At 48.6% G+C, this 14,142-nt stretch overlaps 1 protein-coding gene across 1 annotated transcript in view; it reads left to right on the top strand.

The window, feature by feature from the left end:
• Positions 1–14,142, top strand: part of LOC132389239 (calcium-activated potassium channel subunit alpha-1-like) — a 237,099-nt gene that overhangs the window by 165,056 nt on the left and 57,901 nt on the right. The window contains exons 8-9 of the mRNA XM_059961733.1: positions 11,902–11,984; positions 12,408–12,477. Coding sequence (XP_059817716.1) covers positions 11,902–11,984; positions 12,408–12,477 — 153 coding nt within the window. The remainder of the gene's footprint in view (positions 1–11,901; positions 11,985–12,407; positions 12,478–14,142) is intronic.

Consider the following 14,142-nt stretch of genomic DNA (forward strand, 5'->3'; position numbering starts at 1 on the left):
TTATCCCCTTATGTCCCTGTAATGCCTGCGCTTTATCCCCCTTATGTCCCTGTAATGCCTGCGCTTTATCCCCCTTATGTCCCTGTAATGCCTGCGCTTTATTCCCCTTATGCCCCTGTAATGCCTGCGCTTTATTCCCCTTATGTCCCTGTAATGCCTGCGCTTTATCCCCCTTATGTCCCTGCAATGCCTGTGCTTTATTCCCCTTATGTCCCTGTAATGCCTGCGCTTTATTCCCCTTGTGTCCCTGTAATGCCTGCGCTTTATTCCCCTTATGTCCCTGTAATGCCTGCGCTTTATCCCGTCATGTCCCTGTAATGCCAGTGCTTTATCCCCTCATGTCCCTGTAATGCCTGCGCTTTATCCCCTTATGTCCCTGTAATGCCTGCGCTTTATCCCCCTTATGTCCCTGTAATGCCTGTGCTTTATCCCCCTTATGTCCCTGTAATGCCTGCGCTTTATTCCCCTTATGTCCCTGTAATGCCTGCGCTTTATTCCCCTTATGTCCCTGTAATGCCTGCGCTTTATCCCTCTTATGTCCCTGTAATGCCTGCGCTTTATTCCCCTTATGTCCCTGTAATGCCTGCGCTTTATTCCCCTTATGTCCCTGTAATGCCTGCGCTTTATTCCCCTTATGTCCCTGTAATGCCTGCACTTTATCCTGTTATGTCACTGTAATGCCAGTGCTTTATCCCCTCATGTCCCTGTAATGCCTGCGCTTTATCCCCCTTATGTCCCTGTAATGCCTGCACTTTATCCCCCTTATGTCCCTGTAATGCCTGCGCTTTATTCCCCTTATGTCCCTGTAATGCCTGCGCTTTATCCCCCTTATGTCCCTGTAATGCCTGCGCTTTGTTCCCCTTATGTCCCTGTAATGCCTGCGCTTTATCCCCCTTATGTCCCTGTAATGCCTGCGCTTTATCCCCCTTATGTCCTTGTAATGCCTGCGCTTTATCCCCCTTATGTCCCTGTAATGCCTGCACTTTATTCCCCTTATGTCCCTGTAATGCCTGCGCTTTATTCCCCTTATGTCCCTGTAATGCCTGCGCTTTATCCCCCTTATGTCCCTGTAATGCCTGCGCTTTATCCCCCTTATGTCCCTGTAATGCCTGCGCTTTATCCCCCTTATGTCCCTGTAATGCCTGCGCTTTATTCCCCTTATGTCCCTGTAATGCCTGCGCTTTATTCCCCTTATGTCCCTGTAATGCCTGCGCTTTATCCCCCTTATGTCCCTGTAATGCCTGCGCTTTATTCCCCTTATGTCCCTGTAATGCCTGCGCTTTATTCCCCTTATGTCCCTGTAATGCCTGCGCTTTATCCCGTTATGTCCCTGTAATGCCAGTGCCTTATCCCCTCATGTCCCTGTAATGCCTGCGCTTTATCCCGTTATGTCCCTGTAATGCCAGTGCTTTATCCCCTCATGTCCCTGTAATGCCTGCGCTTTATTCCCCTCATGTCCCTGTAATGCCTGTGCTTTATCCCCTCATGTCCCTGTAATGCCTGCGCTTTATTCCCCTTATGTCCCTGTAATGCCTGTGCTTTATCCCTCTCATGTCCCTGTAATGCCTGTGCTTTATTCCCCTGATGTCCCTGTAATGCCTGTGCTTTATCCCCCTCATGTCCCTGTAATGCCTGCGCGTTATTCCCCTTATGTCCCTGTAATGCCTGTGCTTTATTCCCCTTATGTCCCTGTAATGCCTGCGCTTTATCCCCCTTATGTCCTTGTAATGTCTGTGCTTTATTCCCCTTATGTCCCTGTAATGCCTGCGCTTTGTTCCCCTTATGTCCCTGTAATGCCTGCGCTTTATCCCCCTTATGTCCTTGTAATTCCTGCGCTTTATTCCCCTTAAGTCCCTGTAATGCCTGTGTTTTATCCCCCTCATGTCCCTGTAATGCCTGCACTTTATCCCCCTTATGACCCTGTAATTCCTGTGCTTTATTCCCCTTATGTCCCTGTAATACCTGCGCTTTATCCCCCTTATGTCCCTGTTATGCCTGCGCTTTGTTCCCCTTATGTCCCTGTAATGCCTGCGCTTTATCCCCCTTATGTCCCTGTAATGCCTGCGCTTTGTTCCCCTTATGTCCCTGTAATGCCTGCGCTTTATCCCCCTTATGTCCCTGTAATTCCTGCGCTTTATTCCCCTTATGCCCGTGTAATGCCTGCTCTTTATTCCCCTTATGTCCCTGTAATGCCTGCGCTTTATCCCCCTTATGTCCCTGCAATGCCTGTGCTTTATTCCCCTTATGTCCCTGTAATGCCTGCGCTTTATTCCCCTTGTGTCCCTGTAATGCCTGCGCTTTATTCCCCTTATGTCCCTGTAATGCCTGCGCTTTATCCCGTTATGTCCCTGTAATGCCAGTGCTTTATCCCCTCATGTCCCTGTAATGCCTGCGCTTTATCCCCTTATGTCCCTGTAATGCCTGCGCTTTATCCCCCTTATGTCCCTGTAATGCCTGCGCTTTATCCCCCTTATGTCCCTGTAATGCCTGCGCTTTATTCCCCTTATGTCCCTGTAATGCCTGCGCTTTATTCCCCTTATGTCCCTGTAATGCCTGCGCTTTATCCCTCTTATGTCCCTGTAATGCCTGCGCTTTATTCCCCTTATGTCCCTGTAATGCCTGCGCTTTATTCCCCTTATGTCCCTGTAATGCCTGCGCTTTATTCCCCTTATGTCCCTGTAATGCCTGCGCTTTATCCTGTTATGTCCCTGTAATGCCAGTGCTTTATCCCCTCATGTCCCTGTAATGCCTGCGCTTTATCCCCCTTATGTCCCTGTAATGCCTGCACTTCATCTCCCTTATGTCCCTGTAATGCCTGCGCTTTATTCCCCTTATGTCCCTGTAATGCCTGCGCTTTATCCCCCTGATGTCCCTGTAATGCCTGCGCTTTGTTCCCCTTATGTCCCTGTAATGCCTGCGCTTTATCCCCCTTATGTCCCTGTAATGCCTGCGCTTTGTTCCCCTTATGTCCCTGTAATGCCTGCGCTTTATCCCCCTTATGTCCCTGTAATTCCTGCGCTTTATCCCCTTATGTCCCTGTAATGCCTGCGCTTTATTCCCCTTATGTCCCTGTAATGCCTGTGCTTTATCCCCCTTATGTCCCGTAATGCCTGCGCTTTATCCCCCTTATGTCCCTGTAATGCCTGCGCTTTGTTCCCCTTATGTCCCTGTAATGCCTGCGGTTTATCCCCCTTATGTCCCTGTAATTCCTGCGCTTTATCCCCCTTATGTCCCTGTAATATCTGCGCTTTATCCCCCTTATGTCCTTGTAATGCCTGCGCTTTATCCCCCTTATGTCCCTGTAATGCCTGCGCTTTATCCCCCTTATGTCCCTGTAATTCCTGCGCTTTATCCCCCTTATGTCCCTGTAATATCTGCGCTTTATTCCCCTTATGTCCCTGTAATGCCTGCGCTTTATCCCCCTTATGTCCCTGTAATGCCTGCGCTTTATCCCCCTTATGTCCCTGTAATGCCTGCGCTTTATCCCCCTTATGTCCCTGTAATGCCTGCGCTTTATTCCCCTTATGTCCCTGTAATGCCTGCGCTTTATTCCCCTTATGTCCCTGTAATGCCTGCGCTTTATCCCCCTTATGTCCCTGTAATGCCTGCGCTTTATTCCCCTTATGTCCCTGTAATGCCTGCGCTTTATTCCCCTTATGTCCCTGTAATGCCTGCGCTTTATCCCGTTATGTCCCTGTAATGCCAGTGCCTTATCCCCTCATGTCCCTGTAATGCCTGCGCTTTATCCCGTTATGTCCCTGTAATGCCAGTGCTTTATCCCCTCATGTCCCTGTAATGCCTGCGCTTTATTCCCCTCATGTCCCTGTAATGCCTGTGCTTTATCCCCTCATGTCCCTGTAATGCCTGCGCTTTATTCCCCTTATGTCCCTGTAATGCCTGTGCTTTATCCCTCTCATGTCCCTGTAATGCCTGCGCTTTATTCCCCTGATGTCCCTGTAATGCCTGTGCTTTATCCCCCTCATGTCCCTGTAATGCCTGCGCTTTATTCCCCTTATGTCCCTGTAATGCCTGTGCTTTATTCCCCTTATGTCCCTGTAATGCCTGCGCTTTATCCCCTTTATGTCCTTGTAATGTCTGTGCTTTATTCCCCTTATGTCCCTGTAATGCCTGCGCTTTGTTCCCCTTATGTCCCTGTAATGCCTGCGCTTTATCCCCCTTATGTCCCTGTAATGCCTGCGCTTTGTTCCCCTTATGTCCCTGTAATGCCTGCGCTTTATCCCCCTTATGTCCCTGTAATTCCTGCGCTTTATTCCCCTTATGTCCCTGTAATGCCTGTGTTTTATCCCCCTCATGTCCCTGTAATGCCTGCGCTTTATCCCCCTTATGTCCCTGTAATTCCTGTGCTTTATTCCCCTTATGTCCCTGTAATGCCTGCGCTTTATCCCCCTTATGTCCCTGTAATGCCTGCGCTTTGTTCCCCTTATGTCCCTGCAATGCCTGCGCTTTATCCCCCTCATGTCCCTGTAATGCCTGCGCTTTGTTCCCCTTATGTCCCTGTAATGCCTGCGCTTTATCCCCTTATGTCCCTGTAATTCCTGCGCTTTATCCCCTTATGTCCCTGTAATGCCTGTGCTTTATTCCCCTTATGTCCCTGTAATGCCTGTGCTTTATCCCCCTTATGTCCCGTAATGCCTGCGCTTTGTTCCCCTTATGTCCCTGTAATGCCTGCGCTTTATCCACCTTGTCCCTGTAATTCCTGTGCTTTATCCCCTTATGTCCCTGTAATGCCTGCGCTTTATTCCCCTTATGTCCCTGTAATGCCTGTGCTTTATCCCCCTCGTGTCCCTGTAATGCCTGCGCTTTATTCCCCTCATATCCCTGTAATGCCTGCGCTTTATTCCCCTTATGTCCCTGTAATGCCTGTGCTTTATTCCCCTTGTCCCTGTAATGCCTGCGCTTTATCCCCCTTATGTCCTTGTAATGTCTGTGCTTTATTCCCCTTATGTCCCTGTAATGCCTGCGCTTTGTTCCCCTTATGTCCCTGTAATGCCTGTGCTTTATCCCCCTTATGTCCCTGTAATGCCTGTGCTTTATCCCCCTTATGTCCCTGTAATTCCTGTGCTTTATCCCCTTATGTTCCTGTAATGCCTGCGCTTTATTCCCCTTGTGTCCCTGTAATGCCTGCGCTTTATTCCCCTTGTGTCCCTGTAATGCCTGCGCTTTATCCCCCTTATGTCCCTGTAATTCCTGTGCTTTATCCCCTTATGTCCCTGTAATGCCTGCGCTTTATTCCCCTTGTGTCCCTGTAATGCCTGCGCTTTATTCCCCTTGTGTCCCTGTAATGCCTGCGCTTTATCCCCCTTGTGTCCCTGTAATGCCTGCGCTTTATTCCCCTTGTGTCCCTGTAATGCCTGCGCTTTATTCCCCTTATGTCCCTGTAATGCCTGCGCTTTATTCCCCTTATGTCCCTGTAATGCCTGCGCTTTATTCCCCTTATGTCCCTGTAATGCCTGCGCTTTATTCCCCTTATGTCCCTGTAACGCCTGCGCTTTATTCCCCTTATGTCCCTGTAATGCCTGCGCTTTATTCCCTTTATGTCCCTGTAATGCCTGCGCTTTGTTCCCCTTATGTCCCTGTAATAGATAGATAGATAGATAGATACTTTATTCATCCCCAAGGGGAATTTCAATATTTTTCCAGTGTCCCATACACTTATTGTAGCAAAACTAATTGCATACAGTATTTAACTCAGTATAAATATGATATGCATCTAAAATCACCCTCCCAAAAAGCATTAATAAATAGCTTTTAAAAAGTTCTTAAATAGTTTACTAAAGTGCATTGAGTGGTAACTTCAGCTCAGTCCTAACCCCGGCACTTTAACATGTCTTGCCCCTGGTGGTTGAATTGTAGAGCCGAATGGCGTTGGGGAGTAATGATCTCTTCATCCTGTCTGAGGAGCATTGCATTGACAGCAACCTGCCGCTGAAGCTGCTTCTCTGTCTCTGGATGGTGCTGTGCAGAGGATGTTCAGGGTTTTCCATGATTGACCGTAGCCTACTCAGTGCCCTCCGCTCTGCCACCGATGTCATACTCTCCAGTTCTGTGCCCACAACAGAGCCCGCCTTCCTTACCAGCTTATTAAGACATGAGGCGTCCTTCTTCTGCGCTTTATTCCCCTTATGTCCCTTAATGCCTGCGCTTTATTCCCCTTATGTCCCTGTAATGCCTGTGCTTTATCCCCTCATGTCACTGTAATGCCTGCGCTTTATTCCCCTTATGTCCCTGTAATGCCTGCGCTTTATTCCCTTTATGTCCCTGTAATGCCTGCACTTTGTTCCCGTTATGTCCATGTAATGCCTGCACTTTATTCCCCTTATGTCCCTGTAATGCCTGCACTTTATTTCCCTTATGTCCCTGTAATGCCTGCGCTTTATCCCCCTCATGTCCCTGTAATGCCTGCGCTTTATTCCCCTTATGTCCCTGTAATGCCTGCGCTTTATTCCCCTGATGTCCCTGTAATGCCTGCGCTTTATCCCCCTCATGTCCCTGTAATGCCTGCGCTTTATCCCCCTCATGTCCCTGTAATGCCTGCGCTTTATCCCCCTAATGTCCCTGTAATGCCCGCGCTTTATTCCCCTCATGTCCCTGTAATGCCTGCGCTTTATCCCCCTCATGTCCCTGTAATGCCTGCGCTTTATCCCCCTCATGTCCTTGTAATGCCTGCGCTTTATCCACCTTATGTCCCTGTAATGCCTGTGCTTTATCCCCCTCATGTCCCTGTAATGCCTGCGCTTTATCCCCCTCATGTCCCTGTAATGCCTGCGCTTTATCCCCCTAATGTCCCTGTAATGCCTGCGCTTTATCCCCCTCATGTCCCTGTAATGCCTGCGCTTTATCCACCTTATGTCCCTGTAATGCCTGTGCTTTATCCCCCTTATGTCCCTGTAATGCCTGCGCTTTATCCCCCTCATGTCCCTGTAATGCCTGCGCTTTATCCACCTTATGTCACTGTAATGCCTGTGCTTTATCCCCCTGATGTCACTGTAATGCCTGTGCTTTATCCCCCTCATGTCCCTGTAATGCCTGCGCTTTATCCCCCTCATGTCCCTGTAATGCCTGCGCTTTATCCCCCTCATGTCCCTGTAATGCCTGCGCTTTATCCACCTTATGTCACTGTAATGCCTGTGCTTTATCCCCCTCATGTCCCTGTAATGCCTGCGCTTTTTTTTCTCTCCCATGTTCATGGTTCACTTTTTGATTTTTGCCACCCATCCACTGGGAGCAATTCACAGTGGCGTCTTAACCTACCGACCTGTCGCAGTCGTGGCTCTGACTTTGTTTACGTATTTAGAGATACAGCGCAGTCCTGACCCCCAGGCCCAATGTGCCCACGCCACCTCATTACACCCATGTGACCAATTAACCCGGTAACGTGTACGTCTTTGGATTGTGGGAGGGAACCTGAGCACCCAGAGAAAACTCATGCAGTCATGTCAAGAACGTGCAAACTCCTCACAGACAGTGATGGGAACTGAACCCGGGTCGCTGGCACTGTAACTGTTGTGCTAATCGTTATGCTACGCTACCGAACCTCAGTTGTTTTTTAAGTTTGTAGAGGTAGTTTTGGGGAGAGAGAGAGGGGAATTGGTGGTCGTGTTATGGTTAGGGACAGGGAAGAGGAGTTGAAGGTCAGATCGGAGTCCAGGTTAAAGTACTTCGTCCACCAAACCACTTGGATGGATGTTGAGTTGGCAGACTAAGATAAAGACTAGCGATCCTTGTAGTCAATGCCTGAGGTTGGAAGGCCTGTTAATGACCCACTCTCCCCACGTCGGTGAGTTCCAGCAGTCTGCACATTGGAGTTTGAGATCTGGAGTCTGCCCTGTCACTGCACAGAAACCTGGACACAACCACTCTTCAGGGACCATCACTGGACGAGAGGTTCAAATAGATGTCATGTTGATAGGATCTCAGCCTGAAACGTCAACTGCTTATCCCCTCTATCGATGCTGCCTGACTTGCTGAGTTCCTCCAGCATTTTATAAGACTTGGGACATAGGCCATTTGGCCCATTGAGTCTGATGTATCATTCCATCATGGCTGATCCATTTTTTCCTCTCAGACCCAATCTCCTGCCCTCCTTGTGCGTGTTACTCTGGTTTTCCAGCATATAACCGTATAACAATTAAAGCACGGAAACAGGCCATCTCGCCCCTTCTAGTCTGTGCCGAACGCTTACTCTCACCTAGTCCCACTGACCTGCGCTCAGCCCATAACCCTCCATTCATTTCCTGTCCATATACCTATCCAATTTTACTTTAAATGACAATATTGAACCTGTCTCTGCCACTTCTACTGGAAGCTCATTCCACACAGCTACCACTCTCTGAGTAAAGAAATTACCCCTTGTATTACCCTTAAACTTTTGCCCCCTAACTTTCAACTCTTGTCCTCTTGTTTGAATCTCAATGGAAAAAGCCTATCCACGTCCACTCTATCTATCCCCCTCATAATTTTAAATACCTCTATCAAGCCCCCCCCCCCAATCTTCTACGCTCCAAAGAATAAAGACCTAACTTGTTCAACCTTTCTCTGTAACTTAGGTGCTGAAACCCAGGTAACATTCTAGTAAATCTCCTCTGTACTCTCTCTATTTTGTTGACATCTTTCCTTTAACTTGGTGACCAGAACTGTACACAATACTCCAAATTCGGCCTCACCAATGCCTTGTACAATGGCCTTGCATCTGTAGAATCTCTTGTGTTAGAGGTTCACAGTTGGTGACGTCTTCTCAGCCTGGACCAGATGTGCTTGACACACCCACACACTGACCCCATGGATGGAGTTTCACATGTTGCGGGGGGGGGGGGGGATGAGCTCCATCAGCTTGAAGGTGCTGAGACTCTGCTACAGGGAGATAGCTGTGGTGTACTTAATATTTCAGTAATGTAAATACATTGTTTGATTAAGCATTCTTTGTGGTTTGCTCAATTAATTATGGGTTCTATGTAAAAGTACGCAAATGGCATACGTTATCACACCACCATGTGCGCACCTCGCTAAAGTAAAATCCGAAGTTAGACTCACGTTCCTGGCTCTCCTGTTTTCATTTGAATTAGTTTAATGTTTTGAAGTTACAAAATGTATCAGTGGTGATGAGGTATTTTTAAAACAAACCTGAGACGGCAACTGACCCATTGAAGCACAGCGAGGTGTTTGAGCTTTTAAAAAGCACAGTGTGGAAAGTAAAAAGTTAAAAGTTAAGAGTTAAAAAGTAAGGCAAAAAGTGGAAGAATTCACAGGTTCATAAACAGTGAGTAATGAGTGAAAAAATAAAAAAAATATAGCAGAAATGGCTGGCTGCATTGAAAAGATTGACGTGTGTGATCACACAACAATCTACTGAGCAGATTGAGCAGTATTTTAAAGCAAATGAAATAACCAGTGAGAGGAGAATGTAAAATCTTGCTGAGCACATTGGATTTAAAATCGTACAGTTTGCTTCGAGGTTTAACTTCTTCAACCAAACCAGCTGAATTAAGCTTTGCTGATATTCTGAAAGTAATGCAGGAACATTTAGAACCAAACCAGTGTTGATTGCAGAATCCTTTATGTTTCATAAGCTGAATCAAAATTAAAAGGAGTCCACTTCAGTGTACATGGCTGAAATGAAGAAGCTTTTTGAGTATTGTCAGTTCAATGATGCACTGAGAAATAGTTTCATTTGTGGAATCATTCAAAAACTGTTCCTAACTGAGGCACAACTCACATTTAAAAGAGCAGCTGAAATCACTGTACCAATGGAAACGGCAGTCGGAGATACAATTGAGTTGCAGTCAGGAATGAAAGCGTGTGTGAACAAAATTGCAACCTCTAAACAGAAACTGGGCTGACCAAACAAATATGTGTTACTATTGTGACAGAGGCTCACTCACACCAGACCCACGCAAGTTTAAAGGTGAAACTGGCAGAAAATGCAACAAAGTAGAGCACATACAAAAATAGAGCATGTTGGACAGACAAAAATAAATGAACTGCACAGGGATGAGAACAAGATAGAAAGTTAATTTGCATTTGCAAAAAAAGCACTAATCTGCATGCCGCGGATATAAAATCTGATAACGCGAGTGACACAGGATTGGGTGGCCTTGAGGTTTACAATGTGAAAACTAACAACAAGCAAGCAATATGGGTTTCACCAGAAGTGAACGGCAAAATAATTAAAATGGAAGTGGACACAGGCTTGGCTGTTTCAGTCATTCCACAAGATGAGTTTGAATGGCATTTCAAGGATACTAAACTGAAGCCTGCAGATATCCATCTGAGAACTTATTCCGGAGAAAAGAGATCTCCTGTGGGAATGACATTTGTAACAGTGAAATACAACAATCAACAAGCCATATTGGGCTTGTGTGTGTTAAAACCAGGAAGGACAGCTCTGTGGGTGTGTGATTGGCTGATCCATCCACCATTTGCATGTCACAATAGGGTCAACTGCAAGCACATTAAGGAGGGTACTGGATGACGCCACAATAGTCTCCATGCTGCACACCATGAACCGTGGCCCAACAGAGAGTAAATGGGTGTTGGTGCCAAGCACTGTGCCTCTGGATGGAAAGCATAGTGGACCAAGGAAGGACCAAGCTGCTCAGATGAATCATGAAAGTCACAAAAGCACTGGTCCGACTACAACAGTTTTTGTAGGCAACATTTCTGAGAAAGCTTCTGATATGTCAATCAGGTAATTACCTACAAAATGTGGCTCAGTTTTCAGCTGAAACAGAATTCAAGGAGCTTCAGGAAAGTTGCAAGTATTCAGCTTTCGTGAGTATAAGGAACCACAATCTACTCTGCATGTATTAAGATTATTACATGAACTTCAAGTGGGAGGCAACAAGCTGCTTGTAAAAGTAGATGCAAAGACCAAAGACCAGCCGGATGAAAGGAAGGACGAAAAGCAAGGAGTCAGTGGAGATACAAAACAGAGGACTTGTCAGAAAATGTTGCGGATGAGGAAGCCAGGAGGAGGGATCAGATGGTAAAGGGAGCAGTAAGAGAATACTCCAGTAAACTAGATACTGGGTGCACAAACTAGAAAGAAAAAAAGGTGAGAAAAAGAAAGACCAGAAGTTAAAAAGGAAAGCGAGAAAGAATGTGAGAAAGAAAAAGAAAGGGATGAAAATAGATCGAGAGAGAAAAGGACAAGAAAGGTGACCAGAGTCGAAACCACTGCCTGCAGTCTCAGAGCCAACTCCGACAACTTCCACGGAGTCGACTCGGAACCTGAGATTGTTTTACAGCCACAAGTCTCAGCTGCCAAGCAGAGTGATCCCCTGGTCAGGAGAGACATTATCCCACAGGAGTAAGAAATCGTCCAAAGCAATTAAATCTTTAGGCCTGAATGGGACAATTTATAAAATTCCTGTGCTGTGGGTATCTGTATAGTAGTTGCATTGTACTGCGTAAATAGTTGAGACGCATTCTCTATTGAGTTGAAGTTTATAACATGAGGGAGGACTGTGCTGTATTTAATATTCCAATAGTATTTGAGTGATTTACATTTTTGTCAGGCGTTTTTGTTGTTTACATTGTGGGTTATATATAAAAGTAAGTGAATTGCATACGTCCTAATGCCACCGTGTGATACATGCATACTTCACTTAAAGTAAAGCCAAAGTTGGGCTTGTATTTCTCAACTCTCCTGAGTTCCTTTGCATTACTTTGCTGTTTTGGAGCTACAAGGCATAACAGATGGGACCAGCAGTTTGGTTTTGAATGAGTGGGGATATATCCAGAGGCTGGGAGAGTTCCTGTGCTCTCTGACTGATGCCAGATGAGGTCCAACTCTCACCTTTCTGGGGAGTGAGGACCTCTGGATGTGACAGAATCCTGGGAGTGATTGTGCAGTCACAGAGTAATTTCTGCTTCCCGTCACAGCTGGACAAAGCCGACGCCTGTCTGATTTTAGCCGACAAGAATTGCCTCAACCCTGAAGCTGAAGATTCTGCAAACATCATGAAGTGAGAAACGATTGAGAGAGACCCCTGACCCCTGAAGCTCCTGAACCCTGACCCCAACACCCTCACCAACCTACACACTGACATCTGCACCTTGACCCTCTTGAACCCTGACCCACCTTGCACCCTTGCACTCTTACATCTTGATCCAACCAGTACCCAGCTGCACCTTACACTCCTGAACCTTGACCCATCCCTGACCCTCCTACACCTGACATCTGCACCCTTACCATCCTAATCCTCGACCCTCCTCCACCCTGACTCCTGACACCCTATTCTCCTGCATCCCCTCCAGGCGCGTCTTGTACCAGTGGTGTGACTGAGGGCAGATGGACGTGGTTGGGAGGGTTGACCCTCGGTGACACTGGGTTTGGGGTGGTTTTGTTTACCGGGTATCATTCTGACTCTCTTGCCTGCTGGTTACAGGGCCATTGCCGTGAAACAGTACTCGCCCAAGACTCGGATCATCGCTCAAGTGCTTCAGTACCACAGCATGGTGAGTGTCAGAGCCCCTGGTGACGTCCACACTCCCAACATGTCCCTCCCACTAAAGAGGATCACCTCCCAAGAAACAGGCAGGAGCCACCTTATCCAGAACGGGCAGAGGGAGAGGGGAGTGGGGTCTGTCTCCCTCTCTATCGAAGGCAGATGCTGGTTTATTTTGTTCCATTGGACAGTACCAGCCACTGTGACATTACACCCACGTGACCAGTTAACTTGCTAAGCTCCACATCTTTGGAAACTGAGAGGAAACAGGAGCATTGTTGTCCTTATGTGTCCGGTCGTAAGACGTGGGCAATCGCCGTCTGTCCATGACCATGACTGTTCTTGCCATATGGGAGGGGCGGTACTGAGGGAGGGTCACACTGAGTGAGGGTCACACTGTGGGAGGGGTGGTACTGAGGGAGGGTCACACTGTGGGAGGTGCAGTACTGAGTGAGGGTCACACTGTGGGAGGGTGGTACTGAGGGAGAGTCACACTGTGGGGGGGGTGGTACTGAGTGAGAGTCACACTGTGGGAGGGGTGGTACTGAGGGAGAGTCACACTGTGGGGGGGAGGGGTGGTACCGAGGGAGGGTCACACTGTGGGAGGGGTGGTACCGGGGGAGGGTCACACTGTGGGAGGGGATGTACTGAGTGAGAGTCACACTGTGGGAGGAGTGGTACTGAGTGAGGGTCACACTGTGGGGGGGTGGTACTGAGGGAGGGTCACACTGTGGGAGGGGTGGTACTGAGGGAGGGTCTCACTGTGGGAGGGGTGGTACTGAGGGAGAGTCACACTGTGGGGGGGGTGGTACTGAGGGAGAGTCACACTGTGGGGGGGTGGTACTGAGGGAGAGCCACACTGTGGGAGGGGTGGTACTGAGTGAGGGTCACACTGTGGGAGGGTGGTACTGAGGGAGAGTCACACTGTGGGGGGGGTGGTACTGAGTGAGAGTCACACTGTGGGGGGGGTGGTACTGAGGGAGGTCACACTGTGGGAGGGGTGGTACTGAGTGAGGGTCACACTGTGGGAGGGTGGTACTGAGTGAGGGTCACACTGTGGGAGGGGTGGTACTGAGGGAGGGTCACACTGTGGGAGGGGTGGTACAGAGTGAGGGTCACACTGTGGGAGGGGTGGTACTGAGGGAGGTCACACTGTGGGGGGGGTGGTACTGAGCGAGGGTCACACTGTGGGAGGGGTGGTACTGAGGGAGTGTCACACTGTGGGAGGGGTGGTACTGAGGGAGGTCACACTGTGGGAGGGGTGGTACCGAGGGAGGTCACACTGTGGGAGGGGTGGTACTGAGTGAGGGTCACACTGTGGGAGGGGTGGTTTTTGAGGGAGGGTCACACTGTGGGGGGGGTGGTACTGAGTGAGGGTCACACTGTGGGAGGGTGGTACTGAGTGAGGGTCACACTGTGGGAGGGGTGGTACCGAAGGAGGGTCACACTGTGGGAGGGGTGGTACTGAGTGAGGGTCACACTGTGGGGGGGTGGTACTGAAGGAGGGTCACACTGTGGGAGGGGTGGTACTGAGGGAGGGTCACACTGTGGGGGGGTGGTACTGAGGGAGGGTCACACTGTGGGAGGGGTGGTACTGAGGGAGGGTCTCACTGTGGGAGGGGTGGTACTGAGAGAGGTTCACACTGTGGGAGGGGTGGTACTGAGGGAGGTTCAC

The sequence above is a fragment of the Hypanus sabinus genome, unplaced genomic scaffold, assembly GCF_030144855.1.
Source record: "Hypanus sabinus isolate sHypSab1 unplaced genomic scaffold, sHypSab1.hap1 scaffold_511, whole genome shotgun sequence".
In the NCBI taxonomy this organism is placed as follows: Eukaryota; Metazoa; Chordata; class Chondrichthyes; order Myliobatiformes; family Dasyatidae; genus Hypanus; species Hypanus sabinus.